Source organism: Bos indicus, chromosome 19 (genome assembly GCF_029378745.1).
Source record: "Bos indicus isolate NIAB-ARS_2022 breed Sahiwal x Tharparkar chromosome 19, NIAB-ARS_B.indTharparkar_mat_pri_1.0, whole genome shotgun sequence".
In the NCBI taxonomy this organism is placed as follows: domain Eukaryota; kingdom Metazoa; phylum Chordata; class Mammalia; order Artiodactyla; family Bovidae; genus Bos; species Bos indicus.
Window position 1 is genome coordinate 53564347 of NC_091778.1, and position 26105 is coordinate 53590451.

At 39.1% G+C, this 26105-nt stretch overlaps 1 protein-coding gene across 1 annotated transcript in view; it reads right to left on the bottom strand.

Moving 5' to 3' along the window:
* Positions 1–26105, bottom strand: part of LOC109573340 (E3 ubiquitin-protein ligase RNF213-like) — a 129149-nt gene that overhangs the window by 28216 nt on the left and 74828 nt on the right. Inside the window, 15 exon segments of the mRNA XM_070773928.1 lie at positions 3497–3596; positions 3696–3850; positions 4553–4735; positions 4849–4949; positions 8306–8426; positions 9007–9188; positions 9511–9717; positions 10867–11021; positions 17126–17271; positions 18000–18191; positions 21875–22013; positions 22290–22425; positions 22964–23106; positions 23612–23731; positions 25072–25190. Of these exon segments, the coding sequence (XP_070630029.1) occupies positions 3497–3596; positions 3696–3850; positions 4553–4735; positions 4849–4949; positions 8306–8426; positions 9007–9188; positions 9511–9717; positions 10867–11021; positions 17126–17271; positions 18000–18191; positions 21875–22013; positions 22290–22425; positions 22964–23106; positions 23612–23731; positions 25072–25190 (2199 nt within the window).

The window sequence follows — 26105 nt, forward strand, 5'->3', positions numbered from 1 at the left end:
CTAGAGCAAAACCCAAATTTCCCCACCAGCAGTCCCTCCCATCAGGAAGCTTTCACAAGCCTCTTAGCATCCTCCATCAGAGGGCAGACAGAAGAAACAAGAAGAACCATAACCCCACAAAGACAAAAACAAACCATATTACAGAAAGTTAATCAGCATGAAAAAAGCAGAAAGTTATGTCCCAGAGGAAGGAACAAGATAAAACCCCAGAAAAACAACTAGATGAAGTGGAGATAGGCAACCTTCCAGAAAAAAGTTTAGAATAATGATAGTGAAGATGATTCAGGATCTTGGGAAAAGAATGGAGGCAAAAATTGAGAAGATGCAAGAAATGTTTACTAAAGACCTACAGGAACTAAAGAACAAACAGAGATGAATAGTACACTAGAAGGAACCCATAGCAGAATAACTGAGACAGAAGAACAAATAAATGACCTGGAGGACAAAATGGTGGAAATCACTATTGTGGAACAGAATATAGAAAAAAGAATGAGAAGAAATGAAGACAGCCTAAGAGACATCTGGGACAACATTAAGCACACCAATCTTCACAATATAGGGTCCCAGAAGGAGGAGAGATAGGAAGGATCTGAAAAAATAGTAGAAGAGATAATAACTGAAAACATGGGAAAGAAAATAATCAACCAAGTGCAGGAAGCACAGAGAGTTCCAGGAGAAATCCAAGGAGGAACACACCGAGACACATAGTAATCAAACTGACAAAAATCAAAGACAGAGATAGAATATTAAAAGCAACAAGGGGAAAATGACAAATCACAAACAAGGGAATTCCCATCAGCCTATCTGCTAATTTCTCAACAGAAACTCTACAAGCCAGAAGGGAATGGCATGACACATTTAAAGTGATCAAAGGGAAGAATCTACAACCAAGAATACTCTACTCAGCAAGACTCTCCTTCAGATGTGATGGGGAAATCAAAAGCTTTCCAGACAAGCAAAGGTTGAGAGAATTCAGCACCAGCTTTACAACAAATGCTAAAGGCACTTCTCTAGGTAGAAAACGAGAAGGAAAGCCCTACCTATAGAAAATAAACCCAAAACAATTAAGAAAATGGTAATAGGATCATGGATTAAATGCACCATTCAAAAGAAATAGACTGAGCAGATGAAAACATGTGCATGTATGCACTTCTGCTTACTATATCACTGTGCATGACCCCGCAAATTATATGCAATTATTTTATATTGTTAGGTTAATCATGTTTTCCTTATGGCTTGCAATTGTAATTATCTTTTATTTTTTGTCAGGCTATTGGTCGTGAAAACCGAAAAACATCTTTTACTATTGTGATTATGTAACTATTACACACTTAATACCATTGTATAATGATTGGTCAACAGAAAATTAATAGAACCTTATATCGCCAAAACTAGGATCTAATAAAAAAGGCTGTAATCAATTATTAAAATCCATATGCATATCAGAATTATCTTGGAATTTTTTGAAAAATACAAATGCCCAGGTGTTTCTTGGTTTTTTTTGGTCAGAGCTCCAGATATGTTTTTAATGAGCTGCCATGTTTAAAAACAACTGAACTGGGAGGAGGGTTCAGGATGGGGAACACATGTATACCTGTGGCGGATTCATTTTGATATTTGGCAAAACTAATACAATTATGTAAAGTTTAAAAATAAAATAAAATTAATTCAAAATGGAAAAAAAAAACAACAACTGAACTATATGAGAATCTTCTACTTTTATCTAGTTTGTTTCACTTTTTCTATTTCATATTAAGTGTTCCCATTTCATTTAGTTTATGTTTTCCAATTTCTCCATGTCTTTTTTTTTTTTTTTGATGTTCTTTCACAAGCCTTTATCAAGCATAGGAGAAAAGCTTTTGTATACATATATATAACATATATAAATATGTAACATATATATATTTTAGAAAACTTGTGAATTTTTGCCTAACTAAAAAATCTATGGCATTTTGATTCCACTTGTTTGACTTAGTATGAATAGAATGCTAGATATCTAATTTTAAAAAATAGCTATGCAATAAGCAACAAAAGTTGACTGTATAGCACAGGGAATTATAGTCAATATCTTCTTTTAATAACCTATAATGGAAAATAAATTCAAAAACAATATATATGTATATGTATAACTGAATCACACACATAAAAAAGAAGTTTACTTTTTGAAATTTAGTACTGTTTATCTTTTTGCAGATATAAAGTTTTAAATATATTTGTGTAGGATATAATTAATATAAATTAATTAAATATAAATCTATTATATTTAAATTATTAATGACATCACTCAAGATGCTTCTATTCTTATCTTTTCTGCATTTGATAAAATATTCTTGGAGAAATGTTAATATGTCTCACTATGATTTTATATTTTTTCTTTTCCCTTACATTTCTTCTGTTTTTTACTTTATGTACCTTTGTTTCTTTGTTGCTAAGGTGTCTAATGGCTTATAATATCCATTTTCCTTATGAGTTGTATCTTTTATCATGAAAAATATTCATTGTTGTTTCAATTAAAATAAATTAATCAATTTTAAAAATAAAAAAACTAAAAAACAAGAACAAACCAAAAAAGTCATTTTCAGGTATGGTAAGATACTTGTTCTGTAAGAAAATGTATTTTAAAAAATTTTAGTTGAAAATCTTCCAGGAATCCTGTCTGAAAAGACTATTTCACAAATAATAGGGAGGGAAAGCAGCAAAATAAAATGTCTGTAGACAAGGCTACAGCAGATCCATGATTTAAATGTAAATCTAATCTCTATCTCGAGTCAGGAACACATGTATACCTATGGTGGATCCATTTCGATATTTGGCAAAACTAATAAAATATTGTAAAGTTTAAAAATAAAATAAAATTAAAAAAAAAAAAAGAAATAGCTGTCTCTGTTGGAACTTTTTAATGGCATCTTGATTTTGCCATCACCTCAAGGTATACCCTCACAAGTCAGGACACAGGATGAGATACCAAGTATCTTCCAAAAGATGTCTTCTGAATACAGACCAGCTTTCTAAGAATTTTCTAAAATAGCACATGGGCTTCTCTTTACATTCATAGAATCAGAGAAACTTAAGAATAGAAGCAAAACTTAAAACAACATCAAGGGCAAGGCAGGTAAATGGAGATTCTAAGTCACCGTCCAAAAAAACCCACAAAACTTTGTAGCTGTGGAACTAAGATGAGAACTGCAGATTCCTGACTCCCCACTTCCTGTACCCACACATCTCACAGTGCTCTGTCCCCTTCCCCCAAATCTGTCTTCTTCCTAGTCATGTGCTTGTGGCCATAATGAACTCATGGCCAGCATGTGAATATGCCAAGGATACAGTCCATACAGATAAAGGAACCAGGGCATCTCTTGCTAAAGAAGCCTTCCCAGATAGTGAGCTAGCTACCAGTTCTGCAAAGAATGCTTTGTGGCAAAGAAAAAGCCATGAGGAGAAAAAAAACAAAGAAGTCAAGGTGTTTCCGAGGCAACTTCATGTTCGTGGTGCTCACCTGTATTTTAAAAGCAGTTTCAGTACCACTGAGCGGATCACGGGGGTCTTATCCACAACATCATCAAAAGGAGAAAGAGATTTTGTGTGTTCACAGCATCCTAAAACCAGAAAGAGGAAGGTAGATCATTGTTCACATCAGACATAAAAAAAGAGATGAAGCACTGAATTTTTAACTCTATGGAAACACAGCCACTCACGTTGGGGAGCCTTCTCTACAAAGAGTAAGGATAGCAGGTCTTTGACCACTTCCTTCTGAGGTGGAGAATTGTCTTTGAAGCACATGGTAGAAACCAGGTCCACGAAGAAACTATTGCACATCTGCCGGAAGCGGGCATGTTTCTCAATGACCTCCCTTGGGAATGGTTAAAAACCATGGTCAAAAGTCTTGTACAATGTATTCCAGAGTCCCTCCCTACAGAGTGCTTTGGGATTTGGATAGAAATTTTTTAATTAAAAGATACAAGTATCTCCTTACATAGATTAGAACAAAATTGCAATAGACAGTACATAACTCAGCTTTTTTGAGAAACACTTTGATCATTTGGACCGTCTAGCAATAGCCTTCATATCCTAAAAGTTTCTCAAAGATCCCATCCACTGTGCTTGTCTTGTGCTCCATTTTTAGGAGGCATCAGAAGGGAGGGAAATCAATGACCTGGGTTAATTTTAACTACTTCCCTGAAAGGCTCTTAGCCATACAAATGTTAGTTTTATCCTTAGGTCATAGAACATGGATTGCATTTATACATTAAGAGGATAAACCAGTTGCATCTAAACTCTTTGGGTACTTGTGATAGCTTTAATTAGTTTACAACTTTCTGGTTTATTTCCTCTAATTTTTCTATCTCCCTAATCTGTACACATGCATATATTGGGGAGAGAATATTTTGAGATGCTAGGTGTTTTATAAAGGTACATAAATAATTAGTCGTCTTTCTTAGGACACTTCTCGGCTTTCAGGTTTTCTAAGATTAATAGTTATATTTCTGAATACTGTATTTCCCAAAAAAGAAGAAAAAAAGAGGAAGCATTCTCAAGAGAAAGGGTGTTTTACCTGTGCTCCTGGGAAACAGTTGGAGAGAAGGTGTTTGGTAAGTTGGTTAAACAATGGGGGCATCTCATCTGCCCTCGGGTGAGGTGAACTTCAATGCAGCGCAGGCAGAATATATGGTCACAGGGCAGGCAAACAGGATCCTGTGCATCTCCTAGACAGATGGGGCATGGCTGAACCACAAACCTAGAAGCCAAGAAGGTGATCAGTTCTAAAGCAGAGAACCCGGCCGTAAGAAGCCAAAGTACCAAAGATTCTGAATTCTCTCTCCCTTGCAGATCCCAAATCCAAGAGCTCACCTACTGAGGCTCTTTGTCACTTGATCCTTACATTCACGAAGAGTAGTCATCACTGCGATGAAAGGCCTGTGGGTCTTGGTGTCAGAGTCCTCAGGTAGGCACTGAAGGAGAAGGGCAGTCGAGGGTGTGGGTGGAGCTAATTAGCAGTGAGGAAGGGCAGGGAGCAGAAAGGCAACAAAGACAAGAAAACAGAGGAATGGTATGGGGAGGGAGGAGGGAGGAGGGTTCAGGATGGGGAACACTTGTATACCTGTGGCGGATTCATGCTGATATATGGCAAAACCAATACAATATTGTAAAGTTAAAAAATAAAATTAAAAAAAAGATATACACAGATAATGAACAGAAAAAAAAAAAAAGAATACTGGAGTGGGTTGACATTTCCTTCTACATTTAAATGTTTGGTAAAGTCTGAAACCCATGAGGATTCTAGTTACATATTTTTGCCTCTGTGGCTTCTGTGACTGAGGGTAACAGGTGATTTGTTTGGGAAAAATCAAGGAAATTATGACCAAACCTTGATTATAATTTTTCCTTACACAGTAAGTAATTTGGTTCTTAACCACATTAAAGAAACGAAAAATCAGGCAACAAAGAATACAAGAAAAGATTCTCAGCAAGCAGTGTCTGCAGACTGGACAGCAGGATGGTCAGTTATGTGTTCCTTTACCCATTGTGGGTTTATCAGAGCAGAAATGTAACCTTGTCTAATCCACCCACTATTGTACCGTGCATAGACCAGAGAGTTGGGAGGGTCTCTTTTTCTTCAACTTTCAAAAAAGAATATCTCTGAAAATCAGTAGAACTAATGAGAATTGAAATCTGCAATTAACTCAAAATAGGTCCCATGGTATTATTGTTTTTTTAAACATTTGAGCATAGAAACTTTTTTGTGTATTAGCTCCCTCCATTTATTTATATTATTAAATGTGAATGTCTACCAGTATTCTTAACCTGTTCTACATCTCAGATCTCTGTATTGGTCTATAGAAGCCTGCAGTGACTTCTCAGAATAATGTTTTCAAATACATAAAATAAATTACAGAGGATAACAAAAGAAAAAAAAAGAAAACAGCCCGCTGGAGGAGCTGCCCAGTTAGGGCTCTGGTATCTGCAGTTCAAGGCTTTTTTATTTGTTTAGCAGTTTCTTTAACTTTGAATGCCCTTTGTAACTATCCTGCTTTGGGTTGAAGGCCGATATTCTCAGTTTCTGGTTTTTCTCCTCTTCCTCCTTTCTTTTAAGGTCTTAATGCCCCTTTCCATTATATTTCAAACTGTAATGATAATAAAATAACTATCTGTGTATCCACCAAGCTTTAAGTGATCTTAGCACTTTTTGAATATTTGCTTTATCAGTTTCTAAACAAATGAAACATTACAGGTACAGTTTCAACTCCCAAGTGTACCCCTTTCTAATTATATATCTGCTGTTTCTCCCCAAACCCCCACCCTCAGCCCTGAAGAACACATTTCTAAATTCCCACTTTCACTAGATTTGCATGCATGCATAAAAACCTTGTTGTTGTTTTGAATATTGTAAACTTTGTATCAGGGACATCACATTGTACCTAAACGTCTGCAAACTACATTTTTCATTGACAGAAATAGATTCAGATCATTCATGTTAACTCCTGCATGGTACTTGTTGACACATATACTGGTCATCTCTTTACCTGTTGATGAACATTTAGAATGTTCCCAAATTTCTTGCAATTTCCAACAATTCTGTATCCAACATTCTTTAATGTGTCAGTACAAATGGGAAAATTCTCTAGGGTATGTATTTAGAAGTAGAAACACTGTTTTTTAGCAAAGGCTTATCTTTAATGATATAAGACAGTGAGTTTAATGGATGTCCTTAGGGAATTTTCTGATTAGGCATGTTTACTGTAGATGTTTTTATGTTATGTTTGTCCTTGGGCATTATCTGCTGAAGGAGAGTGCCTTGCTATTTCTAATCTGGCAAGAATATCTTTTTACTGTTATAAATGTCCTCAAATGCTTTTTCAGAACCCTTTGAAATAATCATTTGGAGTTTATCTTTAAATGAGTTATGTATTAGTTTATTTGGGTTTTTCCATAACATTTTATGAAACATAAATATTTTATTTCCAGAACATTTTACAGAAAAATCTGAACAAACTTTTTGGACAATCCAATAATGAATGATGTTTATAGACTATGATTTTGAGTGTCCTTGAATTCTGAGGATTAGTTTTACTTGGAAATGATATGAGTTTCTAACACTCTGAAAAATATGATCTGTTAATCAAAAGATTCAAAAAAGTCCAAAGAACTTTAGACATTTTCCAAAGAAGATTACAAATAGGGAATAAGAACATGAAAAAAATGCTCAACATCACTAGTCATTAGGGAAATACAAATCAAAACCACAATGAGATATCCCTTCACCCATTAAGGGGGCTGTTATTTTTTTTAAAAAATGGAAAATAGCAAGTGTTGGCATGGATGTGTAAATATTAGAGCCCTGGGGCATTGCTGGTAGGGATCTGAAATGGTGTGACAACTGTGGAAAATGGGATATTGATTCCTCAAAATGTCAAACATAGAATTGCCCTATGATGCAGCAATTCCATTCTTAAATGCAAACCCAAAAGAATTAAAGTAGTGACTCAAACAGGTACTTCTACACCCAGGATCACAGCAACACTGTTTACAATCATCAAAAGGTGGAAATAACCCAAGTGCCCATCAATAGATGGCTGGATAAACAGAATGTGCTCTATCCATACAGTGGAATCTTAAAAAGGAAGGAAATTGACACCTGCTACAATGTGGATAAACCTTGAGAACATGAAATATGCCAGTCACAAAAAGACATTTCTAAGGCTGCACAGCAGAGCTACTGGTATTGCTTGTGTGAAGTTCCTGATAGGCAGAGGCTATCTTCCCCGAGAGGCCACTGATGCTGAAAGGACGGTCGCTTTTTCTGAAGGGTACTATCCTGTGTGTCACCAACTTTATAAACGGTGTTGAGGGGCAGGGACATGGGTCTTCCTGTGCCCTTGATCCCACCAACAGTACTGTTTGGAAGTCCACAAGTCTAATGGCATTCTCCTGGATCCCCATCTTCCTGACCTTAGCAAGTCCCCTTGGGCCAGGCTGCTGGTCTGGTCTGGGGCCACTCGAGGCCTGGTTGGAGCCCACCCTTCAGTCCTCCCAAAGCTTTCCCAAGTGTACTTGCTGCATGAATAGTTCATTATCCTTCTAGGAATCCTAAATAACATATCCTGACAACACTCAGGAGAGGGTAAAAATTAAACACCGAAATTTTAATGGCTTATATGATGAAATCATTTTCCTTAGCACTTCTAGATAAAACTGTCAGAGCAGAAAGGGAATGTACCACCCAACTGATAAAAGTTGGGTCATGCTTCGACTGTTCATCTTACAAAGAGGCAGATCCATGCCTGACAAGCCAAGCCTCCAAACTCACCTTGTTCAGCAAGGAGACATAGTCAGTCACCAGCTCGAGCAGCTCAGGAATCTGACTCTCTGTCTCCAGCAGCACGTGCTCCACAAAGAGTGAGATGGAGAAAATGCGATTCCAGTGGGTTCTGTCAAGAGAGGGGTTCCCTCACTCAGCTCTGACAAAAAAACCTGAGACAGAGGGCAGAGGTGCAGGGAGGTAGTTCCAAGGCACAGGGGTTGAAACATAAGAGAAGGAGCAGGTGTGAAGGTAGATGAATTGGGTAGAAGCCCTTTGTGATGTTCTCCCTGACCTCTACCCACTTCTGTCTTTCTCCTCCCCACAGACTCCCAGCTCAGACAATTCAAGTTCCATGCCTCTGCCCACGTCTGGTGACTCCCACCTCGCCCTTAAAGGCCAGCCCAGGACTTGTCCTCTGGGAAGTCTACCCCGAGTGCATGCCCTTTCTCTGTCACCCTGCTGGGGTCCTCTGCAGCTGCTCTTTCTCCCGCAGGATCGTAATAATCCGCTCACCTCTGTGTCACCCCCATCACTCTGTGCACTCCCTGAATGCTCAGTTCTCTCCTCTGTTTTTCTAGGATCATTGCAATGCCTGGCATTTAAGTAGGCTTCCACAGATGTTATAGAATGAATGAGGAAAGGCCCACTTCCTGCAATAGGAACATCTGCTCTCTCTCTCTGATGTGCCTGGGCCTCTTGGGTCTTACCTGATATCTCTGATGAGGGTTCTGGTCATCATCCCACAGTCCTGCATGTACCCTTCTGAGCAGAGGAGCTCCAGTGGCATGGAAAGATTCTTCACAGTCTGTAACCAAGCTTGGGGACTGGGCTTCAGGAGGTTTTCTGTCAGCATTTCAGCACAGGCCACTGCTGCCAACACATCCAGACTCTAGGGAGCAAAGAACAGGCCCATGACTGAGCAGTCTGTTCCCCGACCCCCACTGGGCTGCTCTAAACCTTAAGTCGGAGGTCCTGGCTGTCACCCAAGTTGTTCCTGTGTTCCAGGATTGTAGCTTCCCCTTTCATGGTCTTGGGATTTAGGAGGCATGAGTTAGATGCATTCTAACTGAAGAACCACACTGACGTGTGTGCCAGTAAAGATGTCTCCCATTTCCCTTCCCAGGGTGGTGGTGGGAGCACCCCCTTTCTCCACTAGCTTGAGGAGGCCAAGCTGGGCTACAGGCATGAAATGTCCTCAAGAGGGGCCATACCATCTCACGTAAAGCCCAGCTATGGTTCTGTGTGCCTTTTGTAAGGCTTAGTAAAATTGGGGAGTGGATAGTCAAGATCCTGGAGAAGTTTTGTAGCCGGCTTCTGAAATGGTGGTAGGCGAGGTGCACTGACAGTAAGGAGACCTCTTCCTCTGGCCTTCCTGCATTCAGCTGATTGACGCAGGACCACAGAGCCATCTGCAGAACCTGGGATGAAAAACAAGCTTTTACTCTATTATTTGTAAGCTATTTTTTAAGAAAGATACATTTTCCTTGTGGAAAATTGGAACTATTCAAAAATGACAAAAAAGAAAATTAAAAACCATGCACACTATTAATATCCCTTGTCTACATTTTGGCGTTGTCCTTCCTAGACATTTTTAGATCCATACCTCCTCTTCCTGTGGTCCCCAAATAGATCCCCAAATGTATTCCTGGTTTTTTTCCACTTTAACTTCTAAGCATTTCTCTACCATGGGCACACATGAAGAAAATCATATTTAATGGCTACACATTAACCAATCAATTGACTGTACTTTAATTTGTCCAACTCTAATTTTAGATAATTAAATTGCTTCTAAATTTCCATTTTTAGAAATAAAAATGAAAGGAACATTTCTGTGAATAAAATAATTGTCCACATCTCTGTTATTCAGATTTTGTAAAGTTCTCCATTCACCCCAACACACAGTTTTCCAGAAGCACCATGCTGTTCACTGGCAATGGAGGAACTTCTGGCTGTTTTAAATACCAGTTTTGCCACATGGACAAGCAAAGATGGTATCTAAAAGTTGTTCATGCTTGTTGATTTACTAGTGAGGCTGAGAATTTTCCCAGTGTTTCCTGAACATCTGTATAATTATTTGTTATTAGTTAATTTATAACTTTCACTCATTTTTTTTTAAATAAGGGGATTTTCTTATTGATTTCTAAGAATACTTTATTAACCCTTAATCTTCTTGGTTGTATGTTCTCAAATCTGTCAGTTTCCTTTTTTATGTATACTGAAGTTTGAAATCTTCAATATTCCATTGAAATTTCAGTTATTATTATCTTGCTGTGGTCAGTTAAATATTTACCTAATTTTCTTTAAGAAAAACTAAACATTTAAAAAGAAGATGTCCCAGGAAATTGGAGATCTTGTTCCTGTTACTAAAAGCTCCTTGTTTTAGGGGTGCTGAGAGGTGGGCTAACCAAGGGTTCTGAAGATGTGAGTGGCATTTTCTCACTCTACTGTCCTCTTGGACTACATTCTGTTACACAAACATTACAGCTCCAGCAGTTGAGGAAGAGTTCTCATGTTGGCATCTTGTCCATGATATACCAGCCTCGCCCAGACACCGAGTCAGTACTTACATTTAACTGTTCCCAAGTGGACACTCTCATGGTCAAGAGAAGGAAGTCTTTCAGGTAGCACTGAAGAAGTTCTTGCTGCTGGTCTACAGTGAACTGAGCAAGAAAACTGCCCAATGAGGTCTTCTGAAAGAGCTCCAGTAACTTCTCTGCCAGTCCTGTGGGGTAGGGCAGTGGGAGGTGGGGTGGGAAGAGAGACAGAGAATGCTTTGCGATAAGAATGTCGACCATGACTTCCCTTACCCATTGAATGCAGGGACACGGACATGGTTCTACTAAGGCCACCCTCTTATCATCATTTTTAATCAAAAATTTTTGTTATTATTTATCATTATGTTTTATTTTTTCAATTAATTATTTTATTTGAAGGATAATTACTTTACAATATTGTGATGGTTTTTTGGCATACAGCAACATGAATCAGCCACAGGTACACATGTGTCCCCCTCATCCTGAACCCCCTTCCCACCTCCCTCCCCACCGTATCCCTCTGGATTGTCCCAGAGCACTGGCTTTCAGTGCCCCACTTCATGCATCGAATTGGCACTGGTCTCTATTTTACATATGGCAATACACATGTTTCAGTGCCATTCTCTCAAATCACCCCATCCTCACCTTCTCCCACTGAGTCCAAAACTCTGTTCTTTATGTTTCCTTTGCTGCCCTGCATGTATGATCATCTGTACCATCTTTCTAAATTCCATATATATGTGTTAATATACAGTATTTGTCTTTCTCTTTCTGACTTACTTCATTCTGTATAGTAGGCTCCGGGTTCATCCACCTCATTAGAACTGACTCAAATGTGTTCACTTTTATAGCTGAGTAATATTCTGTTATGTATATGTGCCACAACTTCCTTATCCATTCATCTGCCAATGGAGATCAAGGTTGCTTCCATGTCCTAGCTATTGTAAATAGTGCTGCAACAAACATTGGGGTATATGTGTCTCTTTCAATTCTGGTTTCCTCAGGGTGTCTTCCCAGCAGTGAGATTGCTGGGTCATATAGCAATAGAATTGCCAGTTTTTAAAGGAATCTCCACTCTGTTCCCCATAATGGCTGTACCAGTTTGCATTCCTACCAACAGTATAAGAGGGTTCCCTTTTCTTCACACCCTCTCCAGCATTTAATGTTTGTTGACTTTTTGATGATGGTCATTCTGTCCAGTGTGAGATGATACCTCATTGTGGTTTTGATTCACATTTTTCTAATAATGAATGAAGTGGAGCATCTTTTCATGTGTTTATTGTCCATCTGTACATCTTCTTCAGAGAAATATCTTTAGGTCTTTCGCCCACTTTGTGATGGGGTTTTTCATTTTTCTGGTATTGAGCAGCATGAGCTGCTTGTATATTTTGGAGATTAATTCTTTGCCAGTTGTTTCATTTGCTATTATTTTCTCCCATTATGAGAGCTGTCTTTTCACCTTGCTTATAATTTCCTTCGTTGAGCAAATGTTTTTAAGTTTAATTATGTCTAATTTGTTTATTTTTGTTTTTATTTCCATTACTCTGGGAGAGGGGTCATAGAGGATCTTGCTGTGATTTATGTCAGAGAATGTTCTGCATATGTTTTCCTCTAAGAGTTTTATAGTTTCTGGTCTTTTTTTTTTTTAGTTTCTGGTCTTACATTTAGGTCTTTAATCCACTTTGAGCTTATTTCTGTGTATGGTGTTAGAAAGTGTTCTAACTTCCTAGAAAAAGTGTTCATTCTTTTACACATAGTTGACCAGCTTTCCCAGCACCACTTGTTGAAGAGACTGTATTTTCTCCATTGTATATTTTTGCTTCCTTTGTCAAAGGTGAGGTGTCCACAGGTGTGTGGCTTTATCTCTGGACTTTCTATTTTGTTCCATTGATCTGTATTTCTGTCTTTGTGCCAGTACCATATTGTTTTGATGACTGTAGCTTTGTAGTATAGTCTGAAGTCAGGGAGGCTGATTCCTCCAGTTTCATTCTTCTTTCTCAAGATTGCTTTGGCTATTTGGGGTCTTTTGTGTTTCCATAGAAATTGTGAAATTATTTGTTCTAGTAGTTTGATAGGGATTGTGTTGAATATACAGAATACTCATTTTCACTATTTTGATTATTCCAATCCAAGAACATGGTGTATTTCTCCATCTATTTGTTTCATCTTTGATTTCTTTCATCAGTGTTTTATAGTTTTCTGTATTTTGCCTTAGGTAAATTTATTCCTAAGTATTTTATTCATTTTGTTGCAATGGCAAATGGGATTGTTTCCTTAATTTCTCTTTCTGATTTTCATTGTTAGTGTATAAGAATGCAAGGGATTTCTGTGTATTAATTTTATATCCTGCAACTTTACTATATTCATTGATTAGCTCTAGTACATTTCTGGTGGCATCTTTATGGTTCTCTATGTAGAAGATCATGTCATGCAAACAGTGAGAGTTTTACTTCTTTTCCAATCTGGATTCCTTTTATTTCTTTTTCTTCTCTGATTGCTGTGGCTGGACTTGCAAAACTATATTGAATAGTAGTGGTGAGAGTGAGCACTCTTGTCTTATTTCTCATTTTAGAGGAAATGCTTTCAATTTTTGCCATTGAGGATAATGTTTGCTGTGTGTTTGTCATATATGGCTTTTATTATGTTGCAGTATGTTCCCTCTATGCTTACTTTCTACAGAGCTTTTATCATAAATGGGTGTTGAATTTTGTCGAAGGCTTTCCCTGCATCTATTGAAATAATCATATGGTTTTTATCTTTCAGTTTGTTAATACAGTGTATCACATTGATTGATTTGCAAATATTGAAAAACCCTTGCATCCCTGGAATAAAGCCCAGTTGATCATGATGTATGATCTTTTTAATATGCTGTTGGATTCTTTTTGAAAGAATTTTGTTGAGGATTTTTGCATCATTGTTCATCAGTGATAATGGCCTGTAGCTTTCTTTTTTTGTGGCGTCTTTGTCTGGTTTTTGTTTCAGGATGATGGTGGCCTCATAGAATAAATTTGGGAGTTTCCCCTCCTCTGCAATTGTCTGGAAGAGTTTGAGTAGGATAGGTATTAGGTCTTCTCTAAATTTTTGGTAGAATTCACCTGTGAAGCCATTTGGTCCTGGGCTTTTGTTTATTGGAAGATTTTCAATTACAGTTTCAATTTCTGTGCTTGTGATTGGTCTGTTCAAATTTTCTATTTCTTCCTGGCTCAGTTTTGGAAGGTTATACTTTTCTAAGAATTTGTCCATTTCTTCCAGGTTGTCCATTTTATTGGCATATAGTTGCTCATAGTAGTCTCTTATGATCATTTGTATTTCTTTTTTGTCTGTTGTAACTTCTCCATTTTCATTTCTAATTTTACTGACTTTTCTTGATGAGTCTGGCTAACAGTTTATCTATTTTGTTTATCTTCTCACAGAACCAGCTTTTAGTTTTATTGATCTTTCCTATGATCTCCTTATTTTTCAGTTATTTCTGCTCTTATTTTAATGATTCTTTTCCTTCTACTAACTTTGGGGGGTTTTGGTTCTTCTTTTCCTAGTTGCTTTAGGTGTAAAGTTAGATTGTTCATTTGATGTTTCTCTTGTTTCTTGAGGTAGGCTTGTATTGCTATGAACTTCCCTCTTACCACTGCTTTCACTGAATCCCAAAGTTTTGGGCTGTCATGTTTCCATTACCATTTTTTTTTTACATATTCTGATTTCCTTTTTGATTGCTTCAGTGACCTGTTGGTTATTTAGAAGCGTGTTGTTTAGCCTCCATATGTTTGTGTTTTTTATAGTTTTTTCCCCCTGTAGTTGATATCTAATCTTACAGCACTGTGATCAGAAAAGATGCTTGAAAGTATTTCAGTTTTTAAAAATTAACCAAGGCTAGATTTGTGGCCCAGGATGTGATCTATCCTGGAGAATGTCACATATTCACTTGAGAAAAATGTGAAATCCATTGCTTTTGGGCGAAATGCCCTGCAGATATCAATTAGATCTAGTTGATTCAATGCATCATTTAAAGTTTGTGTTTCCCTGTTAATTTTCTGTCTGGATGATCTGTCCATTGGTGTGAATGGGGTATTAAAGTCCCCAACTTTTATTTTGTTACTGTCAATTTCCCCCTTAATAGCTGTTAGCATTTGCCTTATGTATTGAGGTGCTCCTATGTTGAGTACATATATATTTATAATTGTTATATCTTCTTGGATTGGTCCCTTGATCATTATGTAGTGCCCTTCTTTGTCTCTTATGACAGTCTTTATTTTAAAGTCTATTTTATCTGATATGAGTATTGCTACTCCCACTTTCTTTGGGTCTCCATTTATAAGAAATAACTTTTTTCCAGCCCCTCATTTTCAGTCTGTATGAAACTGTCCCTAGGTTTTGAAACTGTCCCTAGGTTTCAAACCTGTCCCTAGGTTTGAGGTGGGTCTCTTGTAGGCAGCATATATATTGGTGTTGTTTTGCATCCATTCGGTCAGTCTTCATCTTTTGGTTGGAGCATTTAACTCTTAACATTTAAGGTAATTATTAATAAATATGATCCAATTACCAAATACTTTATTGTTTTGGGTTCATTTTTATAAATCTTTTATGTTTCCTGTATAGAAAAGATTCTTTAACATTTGTTGAAGAGCTGGTTTGGTGGTGCTGAATTCTCTGAGCTTTTGCTTGTCTGTAAAGCTTTTGATTTCTTCTACAAATCTGAATGAGATCCTTGTCGGGTAGAGTAATCTTGGTTGTAGGTTTTTCCCTTTCATCACTGTAAATATATCCTGCCATTCCCTTCTGGCCTGCAGAGTTTCTATTGAAAGTTCAGCTGTTATCCTTATGGGGATCTCCTTGTATGTTATTTGTTGCTCTTCTCTTGCTGCTTTCAATATTTGCTTTTTGTGTTTAATTTTTGTTAGTTTGATTAATATGTGTCTTGGCATGTTTCACCTTGGGTTTATCGTGTATAGGACTCTCTGGGCTTCTTGGACTTGGGTGGCTATTTCCTTCCCTATTTTAGGGAAACTTCTGATTATTATCTTCTCAAATTTTATTTTCTCATGCCCTTTCCTTTTGTCTTCTTCTTCTGGAACACTTATGATTTGAGTGTTGGGGCATTTAACATTGTCCCAGAGGTCTCTGAGGCTGTCCTCATTTCTTTTTATTCTTTTTTTTTTTTTCACTCTGCTTCATTTATTTCCACCATTCTATCTTCCAGCTCACTTATACTTTCTTCTGTAATCAACACTTTTATCATCATTTCAGGACACTTAAGAATTTTCCCAGTGGAATAACAGAAGCAAAGTAAGAAGGAATGTTCCGTTTCAGTCATAAAAGCCTTGTTGTTTCTATTCAGTCAGTAATTTGTGTCCCACTCTTTGTGACCCCATGGACAGCAGCATGCCAGGCCTCCCTGTCCCTCACCATCTTCCAGAGTTCGCCCAAGTTCATGTTCATTGAATTGGTGATGCCATCCAACATCTCATCCTCTGTCACCCTTTTCTCCTCCTCCTCCATAAAAGCCTAGCCAGCTCCAAAGAGAACACAATCTGGGACAGGCTGATTTTATTTCTACCAAGTCATAATGTACCTCAGGAACCTGGGACCCAAATGAAACAGGAAAGAGTGGGCTGCCTTCCAGCACCTGCAGTCAAATGCTGCTCAAAACAAAAAGATCTGACTTCTAGTGGAAGGGGTGCTAGCCCTTAAGTCATGTGCTATCATAGAAAAGTAGGGTCCGTTAGGATATGGTGTGAAAGAGAAATACTCTCTCCTTGAGAGAGACTGCTTTGAGTTTGTTCAGAAACAGTGGTAGTACACGTACCTAGAAAAATAAGTTCATCTTCAAGTATTTGACATGTATTTTTAAAAGAAATCTTTCCTTTTTTAAAATAATTGAAATGTAATTGATGTACCATATTATGTTAGTTTCAGTAATTTGACATTACTACCTTATGAAACGATCCCCACAATTTGCAAAAAGCAGTGCTACACATAAACTTTGAAAAGATTAGTTCATGTCTGAAAGATGACTTTCCCCAAAGTTCTGTGTGATCACTGGTTTTGCTAGAATGCCTGTGGCCAGACGACTTGGCGTACGACAGCAAAGCAAGGGAGGACACTGATGGCTCAGTTTGGGCAAAGGTACTACTCTAATCCAGTCACTGGCAATTGCTGAGAAGGGCTCAGCTGGAGACATCTTGAGTCCCGGTGCCTTAGTTGTCCAGGGGACTCAGAATGGGGGTGATGATCTATGACAGAGTAGCAGGGTCTCCTCCTGCCAGAACAAACCCCCTCCTACCATCGCTGGGCTCACCCTCATTTCCTGTGATGTACTGAGTGTGGACCCACAGATCCTCCAGATAGTCATTGATTCTCCAGCTAAATGGGACGCTATTGGACGTCTTCTCTGAGATGTTCATGTTGTTCTGCACCATGGTGTAGGACATCTTCCCTTTAGACCTGTAATCAGCCAAATAAGGACCAAGAATTAAGTGGTTAGTAAGAAGGCACTCAAGACACAAGATGAGATCTATTTCTGATGCCAATTCCTCTCCAAGTACTGGGGTCTTAGTGGGCTGCAAAGACAGCCCCCTGGTCTACTGAACAGCTCGTTTTTATGCTATAAAATAACTCAAGGATGATCTTATATAATCATTTGGTTTTACAGACAAAACCAAAACAAACAAGGGCTGGAAAATTGCTTGAATTTTTGTGCAGAACCAGTCTGGTGGTGTCTGAACCCACCCTTGCCCTATACCTGTGCAGAGAGTCAGAGCCCCCTGAAAGCCAAACAACAAAGTTTTGGTTGGACAACTGAGCTTGAGATAACACAAGATCAGGCCTAGGGACAGGGTTTGTGGTTCCTGCCTTTGGCAGGAGGAGTGGGAAAATCAACATAAACACTCCCCTACATGCAGCTTCTCTAGTGTAGATGAATTGGAAGTTGGCCATTTTAACTGCAAAGGGTATTCTGAGCACAAGGAAATGAGGAAAGTCAAGAATGAAACAAGAATTTTTCAGAACTCACATCAAATCTTTGTTACTGTATTGTCATGCCCTTCAGGCTACAAAAAGAGCCAACTTCAATGTGATTTTAAATCCATACTTATATTTCATTAAACATCTTGGAGAGCCTATTAAGTTATAGGGCTTTTTCTCCTCCCGTTAAAAGAAAGTCTTCTATTCACCTTGTATCCATCGTCACAAGAGGAATGTTCAGAAGTTTAATGTCACTGAAAATAAACATCCAAAGGTCTCTCGCCCAGGACGGAGAGTGTGGGCTGACCAGCAGCTCAAGGTTGCCATCCCTGTCCACGTAGGAGATCACGCTCGCCAGGAGGGGAGTCACAGCACCCTGGACCCGCTTCCAGAGGGTCTGCCTGTGTGTGGGAGAGAGAGAGCCGGGACCACTCAGGTTAGAGGGACCACAGACCACTCTGGGATGCCCGCATCCTTTTCACATTTTGTGCCTTCGTGGCAGTAACAAAACATCTGCTCTACTATGCTCACACTACAGCTGTGTTTTCATATTTTTTACATAATTTTTGGAGAAGGGAATGGCAACCCACTCCAGTACTCTTGCCTAGAGAATCCCATGGACAGAGGAGCCTGGTGGGCTACAGTTCATGGGGTCATAAAGAGTTGGACATGACTGAAGTGACTTAGTACGCACATAATTTTTAAGCACTAGGAGAGAGAATCACAAATCAAAATAAGCTTAGAGGCAGAACTGGAAAGGAGGTCCTTAATACTATCTCTAATAAATTGGAACTAGTTCATTGAAAAGGCCAAGTAGTATTTATTTTGTTATTAACTTGTTTTCCAGAACAAGTCACCTAGGTTCCCAAAATAAAGAAAATGACCAAATTCATTTGAAAAAAAAAAAAGTTATTTTAAGAAAAAATATCTGTTGTGTATAGTATATAATAAAGAGAACAAAGTGATTTCATTCCAGGTCACATTAAACAAGAAAATATGTCTTTATTTAGAACTTAGTTTTCAGTGTTGATGGTTATGTACACTAGATCTGAATATACGTATATATGTAAACTGATTATTTACATATATGTAAACTTCAATGCTTATATTAACTACATTAAAGTTTGTTGCTACAATTATATTTATCATAAAAATAAACTTGATAAGTCATTTACAAATTCTCATGGTAGGCCTAAGAAATCTACTACTAGGTAATTAATATTGGGGAGAGAAAGACAGGCTCTGTTTAGAAAAGAAAATAGAAAAAAAAAAGAAAAGAAAATAGAGAAATATTTTTTTAAAATGCTGAACCAGAAATATGCAGAAAACTGAGAGTGAAAGGCAAGAGCTGGCTGCAAGGAGAACTGGGGGAAGCTGTACTTGGCCACATGTGTAGAACCTGCATGCTGGAAAATCCCAAGTACAGTCATCTTTCCTTACCCATAGAGGGTTGGTTCCAGGACCCTCGAAGACACAAAATCTGAGGATGCTCAAGTCCCCTTATATAATATGATGTAGCCTTTGTATATCCACATTGTTCCATACACTTTAAATCATCCAAAGATGAAAATTCTTAAAGAGTTGGGAGTACCAGATCACCTTAGCTGTCTCCTGAGAAACTTGTATGTGGGCCAAGAAGCAACACTTAGAACTGGACATGGAAAAACTGACTGGTTTAAAATTGGGATTGGAGTAGGTCAAGGCTGTATATTGTCACCTTGCTTATTTAACTTATATGCAGAGTACATCATCTGAAATGCTGGACTGGAGAATCACAAGCTGGAATCAAGATTGCCAGGAGAAATATCAACCACCTCAGATATATAGATATGCAGATGATCTCATATCTAATGGCAGAAAGTGAAGAGGAACTAAAGAGCCTCTTGATGAGGTTGAAAGAGGAGAGTGAAAAAGCTGGCTTGAAACTCAACATTCAAAAAGCTATGATCACAACATCTGGTCCCATCATTGCATGACAAATAGAAGAGGAAAAAGTTGAAGCAGTGACAGATTTTATTCTCTTGGGCTCCAAAATCCCTGTGGATGGTGATTACAGTCATGAACTTAAAAGATGCTTGCTCCTTAAAAGGAAAGCTGTTACAAACCTAGACAGTGTATTAAAAAGCAGAGACATCACTTTGCCAACAAAGGTCTGAAAAAACTATGATTTTGCCAGTAGTCATGTATTAACATGAGAACTGAACCATAAAGAAGGCTGAGCACCGCAGAATTGATGCTTTTGCAGTGTGGTGCTGGAGAAGACTCTTGAGAGTCCCTTGGACTGCAAGGAGATCAAACCAGTCAATCCTAATGGAAATCAACCCTGAATATTCATTGGAAGGGCTGATGCTGAAGTTGAAGCTCCAATACATTGGCCACCTGATGCGAAGAGCTGACTCATTGGAAAAGACCCTGATGCTAGGAAAGATTGAGGGCAGGAGGAGAAGAGGGTGACAGAGAAGGAGATGATAAGATAGCATCAGCGACTCAGTGGACATGAATTTGAGGAAACTCTAGGAGATGGAGAACAGAGGAGCCTGGCATGCTGCAGATCATGGGGTTGCAAAGAGTCAGACACGACTGAGGGACTGAAAAACAAGATTACTTATAACACCTAATAAAAAGTCTGTATAAACCATTGTAAATAAAATGCAAATGCTGTGCAGATAGTTGTTGACATGTGGTGAATTCAAGCTTCAATTTTTGGAACTTTCTTGTTTTTTTTCTCCCCAAAATATTTTCTACCCGCAGTTGGTTGACTCTGCAGATTTGGAACCTGCAGATACAGAGGACTGACTATATAAAGACTATCTCAATTTGGAATAATTTCAAGAAGGCAAATAATTGAAGTCCAAAACACATGGTCAGCAAGCAGTTAGCCTCCAAAGGCTTGTGAGAGTGGACCAGGAGGTTCCAGAGCTCCACCTGGACTCAGATGCTGGTCAGCCCCTGCAGCAGCCCCTGTGTGGGAGGGAGAGAGTATGGACACAGCAAACCGCAGGGCAGTGACAAGTGGAGGACTCTTGCTGCTTTAAACACCCTATGAACACCAGTAAGTATAGGAAATACAGTAAATGAAGGGGTGTTGTCAAGGGTACACTGAAAATAAAGATTTTAAGAAGCACTATGTAAAGTCTAAACAAGGAACCAAGGGAAATGAAAATAATTCCAGGTCCATGTCTGATTCTTCAGAATGTACAACTGAGAAAGAAAAGAAAAATAGTTATAGGAAAACATAGAAGCTGAAAAACCCTACAGTCGCAAAACCAGAATCAATAAGCTTACATTGTCTATTTAATCCAAGATGTTCCCACACATCACTCCAGCCAACAGCAGGAAGGCAACACGTCCCTGCCGAGATCAAGCCTCTGGGTGAGTTTAATTTTCTCTCAGAGACAAAGAAACTGAGGACCAGAGTGGTGAAGTCCCAGGTCTAAGACAACCTTGCAGGTGGGAGTGGGTGGCATCTTCCATTTGGGAAGCAGAGCCATCCCCCCAACCCTGGGCCACATTGGTTTTCCTAGGCTTGTCTTGAGAACAGCATCAAGGTTTGTAGATAAAGGACCATGAACTGTCTATGAATACTCTGGGTTTTATTTTGGTCATTATCAAATAACTTCATATAGGAGGCCTAGGAAAGTAACTGTCTTCCCTCCCCTACATATTACCTTCTTACTTAATCACCTAAAATGGCACCATGTCTTTGATAATGGACATGCTGGTACAGGTCTTCATTCAACAAGAACAGATGTTCTGGGTTTTCTTTGCTTTGTTTTTTGTTATGAAAAAAACAAAACAAAGCTACCCTAGTAGCTTAACTATTAAAGAATCTGCCTGCAATGCAGGAGACCCCAGTTCAATTCCTGGGTCAGAAAGATCCTATGGAGAAGGGAACAGCTATTCACTCCAGTATTCTGGCCTAGAGAATCCCATGGACTGTATAGTCCATGGGGTCACAAAGAGCCGGACACAACTAAGTGACTTTCACATTCATGAAAAATTTAAACACACACCAGAGTAGAGAAGAGTCTAGCAGACACCATATAACTGCCACCCAGACCCTGGCTTCTTTTCCTGGCGGTACCTGAATGTGCCGGCCTCCTGCAGAGCATCCTGATTGAAGGCCTCCCTCACCACCCAGTCCTTCACATTGTAGACAGAATTCTCTTCTTGCTTCTTTAAAAGGTCATAGAGTCGCATTTTGGCAGCCCGTAAGAAAGTGGCTGAGGAAAAGCAGAGCAGACGTGCATTCAGCACATCCCTGGGCACAGGGTGGTGGGTTTGGCATCCCAGACCCATCCGAGCAGGAAGGGAAGCCCGTCTCCTTTGGCCAGGTCGAGTCTACAGAAATCCCAGAGGCGCGCATAGATTGCCAGAGAGTCAGCTGCTTCTGGGAGCCATGGAGAGCTTCCAAATCATCCAGGGGGATGATTCATGGACCGACGGAGGAGCCCAGGCTGGGGTGTGGACAAGAGGGGCTCCCACACCTCTGTACTCACCGTCTTTGTCTAGGAGGCTGAGGAGGATGGACACCCTCCGAACGCTGCGCTGACGGTACTCGTTCTGGTCTCTGAGCATGCCCACGGCACCCTGAATACAGCTTCTCAGCAGCCTGGTGGTGTCCAGGATCTGCGTCTGTTGACAGACAAGCAAGCCTTCCATTTCTGCCATTTACATGTCAAGAAAATCCAGGTGATGCCAGAGATGAGGTCCAGGCATCGCATGCAGGGGCACAGTTTTCCTCCTGCCCAAGCTCCCACCACATGCCCTTGTCAAGTTCCCCTGAGAAACACTGTGAGGGAATTCCCTGGTGGTCCAGTGATTAGGACTTTGCACTCTCACTGCCATGGGCCTGAGTTCAATCCCTGGTCAGATTGAACTATTAATCAGATCCTGCAAGCCATGTAGTACAGCCAAACAAACAAACAAAAACCCACTACAAGACAATCCTATGTGCCTGGGGACCTTGTCAGAAAAACTGACCACGGGACATCAGGAAAAGCCAAGGTCAGATCTGGTGCTGGTGATCCATCTGCACTCACAGAGGCAGGGAGAGGAGTGCTGGGCTGAGCCCAGGCCATCTGAGTCCACTCCTCGGACCCCTGGGTGTAAGTCTAAGGAAGCGGAGCCCACAGCCCGAGGGCTTAGAGGGATAGAAAGAGTGAGAACTTACATCATTTTCTGGTCCGGAGGTTGGGCTGGTGTTCTTCTCAGGACTTTCTGTCTCCATTTCCACGTCTGCCACTTGCTGTGATGTGACCGCCTCAGTTTCCATCGCCTCCTCACCATCTTCTTGGATTTGGCATCCCTCCTTGACTGGAAAGAAGCAAAACAGTGGAGCTACTGTTCAGAGGCAGAAGTGGCGGTGGGGAGCGCTGGCAACATCGTGTGCGTTGTGTGCTGGGGATCTATCCGGGTTTCCCTGGCACCAGCCTCAGGAAGGGGCTCCAAGGGAGAGACCGTCAGTCACACGGATCAGCCTCCACTCGCCCACTGGACGTGGTTCACCAGTGGCAACCCGAGCTTCCACCCTGGGCTCAGAAGGCTGATCCGGAAGCCAGGGTAAACAGATTCTGACATGTTCCACAGGCACCTGCAAAGACCTTGTGGAAATACTGTCTTCTCCTGGCCTTGGAAGCAGCAGATGGTGCCCTGGATTCATCAATACTCAGTTCAGCAAATGTGTCCCGAGCTCTTGCCAAGGGGCAGGTGTTGGACTGGGGGACAGTAGCCTGAGGACCTGTCCTCGCAGCAGAGTGCACACCTCCTGGCTTCCGCTCCCACCATCCTATCTCCCCAAGGACCTTTTCTCCAGACTCACCCTTAGGGGGATCTTCTGGTTTAAACAGCTGGCTGATGGCCACATCCTGCAGTTTAGGTATGTCCAAAACCAGGACTGTGGATCCCCGGAGGTCGTCGATGTGCACAGAATGCCACAGCCCTGGGAAAACAAGCCCCAGAATCTTCCCTGTGTCCTCTGGTTTCTTCCCGACAGTTTTAAGCAGGATACACCACTGTCCTGACATTTTAACACACTGTTGAATGAATGATTTGTATCCTAAAGTCTAATCTCTTGAATATACACAGGAAGCATATAGATGTCATGCTATAGATGTTAGAAACTTTAGCATAAAAATCAGTTATAAGAACTGAAATGACTAACTTATTAAAAAAAAGTATTTGAAGAAGGCTTGCCATTCTTTTATAAATGTATTATTAAATGCCATATCACAATTAGTAGAGGGGTGTGAGACACTGGCAATGTTTGCCTCCCATTAACTATGACATTATTAAAGTAAATTTTATTTCCTATTTCTAGAATATCAAATTTTCTTATACAGGAGATTCCATGGAGATACTGTGGGATTAAGCTCAGACCTTCACGATAAAGTGAATATTGCAATAAATTGAGTCACACAAGTTTTTTGATTTCCCAGTGCTTATAAAAGTTATGTATAAAATACTATACTGCATTTTATTAAATAGCATTATGTCTCAAAAAAACAATGTATATGCCTTAATGTAAAAAATACTGTATTGTACCACAAAAAAAACATAAAACAACCAAAACATACTATGCTGCTAAAAAAATATTAACCTTCATCTAAGCCTTCAGCTAGTCATAGTAATAACATCACTGATCACAGGTCATTACAATGATGATTATATTCACATATAATAATGAAAAGATTTGAAATATTTAGAGAATACCAAAATGTGACACAGAGACAAGAGCTGAGCTTTCAGAAAAATGGCACTGATAGAATTAACACAAACATTCAATTTGTAAAAAAAAAAAAAAAAAGAAAGAAAGAAAGAAAAAAGCAGTATCTGTGAAGTGCAATAAAGCACAGTTAAACAAAATGTGCCTGTGTGATAAATATTGGGTAGCTCATTCCTCAGGAAGGAAAGAGAGAGAGAAAGAGAGATTTAAGATAGCATTTTCTGGCTCCAGAAGCAGGCATAAAGTATCGACACATTTATAACAATGTTAGTTGGAAATATCGCTCTGCATTATCCATATAGTAAAAACAGAGGAACCAGAGATTAATCAAGTGTTTAATCAACAAGTAATGAAAGAAAGTGCTGCACATTGGAGCAGCCAGTCCAAAGATGATCAATTATGTATTAATCAGCAGTAAGAAATCTAATTGTACCTGAAAAAAATATTGTTGAAATTGACATTAATGTTCTAATGTCATACATTGTACATCATAGGACCAAATGAGAAATAACTTAAACATTACTATACAAACATATTCACTAATATTTTGGTCCTACCTCCATGGAATCCCACATAGGATGTTCCACTTCCCATCCGGGACAGTTTTGTAATGAAACAGACTAAGATATAGTCCTTATTTCCTTGTATCTTATTGATTTCATTTATAGTCAAATGTCTATTTTAAAAACAAAGAAGCAAAGACAAAACAAATCAAAACAAAAATGAAGAAAATAAAATAATATATATACATTGTAAAATGGCTGAATGGTGACTTTGGAGTACTCATGTCCATCTCATGATTTTTAGCTTTAAATAGATTTCACACCCTCACCCTTGTTATCTTCTCTTACAGGAGAACAGGGTCAAGACTTCTCTAAATAGGCTCATTTCTTTCCTCTATTCTTGTGTTGCTTTCTTTGAAATGGCATTTTTAAAAATGTATCAGGAACCCTGTCTTGTAATCCTTGATGGGTTTGCTCTGATGCTACTTAGGGTAAGGGTAGTAGACTTTTCCATTTCAAGAAACAGAGATCTGTGAACAGACAACCAATGGACAAAGACAACTATGATGTGAAATATGGCTTCCAATGCTTTAGAAGGTCCAGCAATTTCTTTTACTTTAACATCAAGTAATAAGGTTTGCCTGGAAAATCCCATGGACGGAGGAGCCTGGTGGGCTGCTGTCTATGGGGTCGCATAGCGCAGGACATGACTGAAGAGACTTAGCAGCAGCAGCAAGTAATAAGAGAATGTAGTTAATTCTAAAAGCATCAAATTTCTCCTGAAAGCATTTAAGTACCATTATGGCCTTTAAACTTGCAATAAATTTGTAGCATGCAATTTAAAACAAATACTGACAAATCATGTCTGTTAACGTATGTTCCAAGGATACTCTTTTAAATCCTGCTAATATTCTGTTACTTAATGCTTCTTGCAATTGGCTATTTTTGTGTTGTTATGAGCCTTTTCTCACTTTCTTTCTCTAGTCCACATGTAGGGAATTAAAAAAGAAAAATTTTTAATTTTATTTCTATGCTTATTCTGATACTATACAGTTTTCAGGGAAGAAATTCTTTAGGAGCACCTGAAT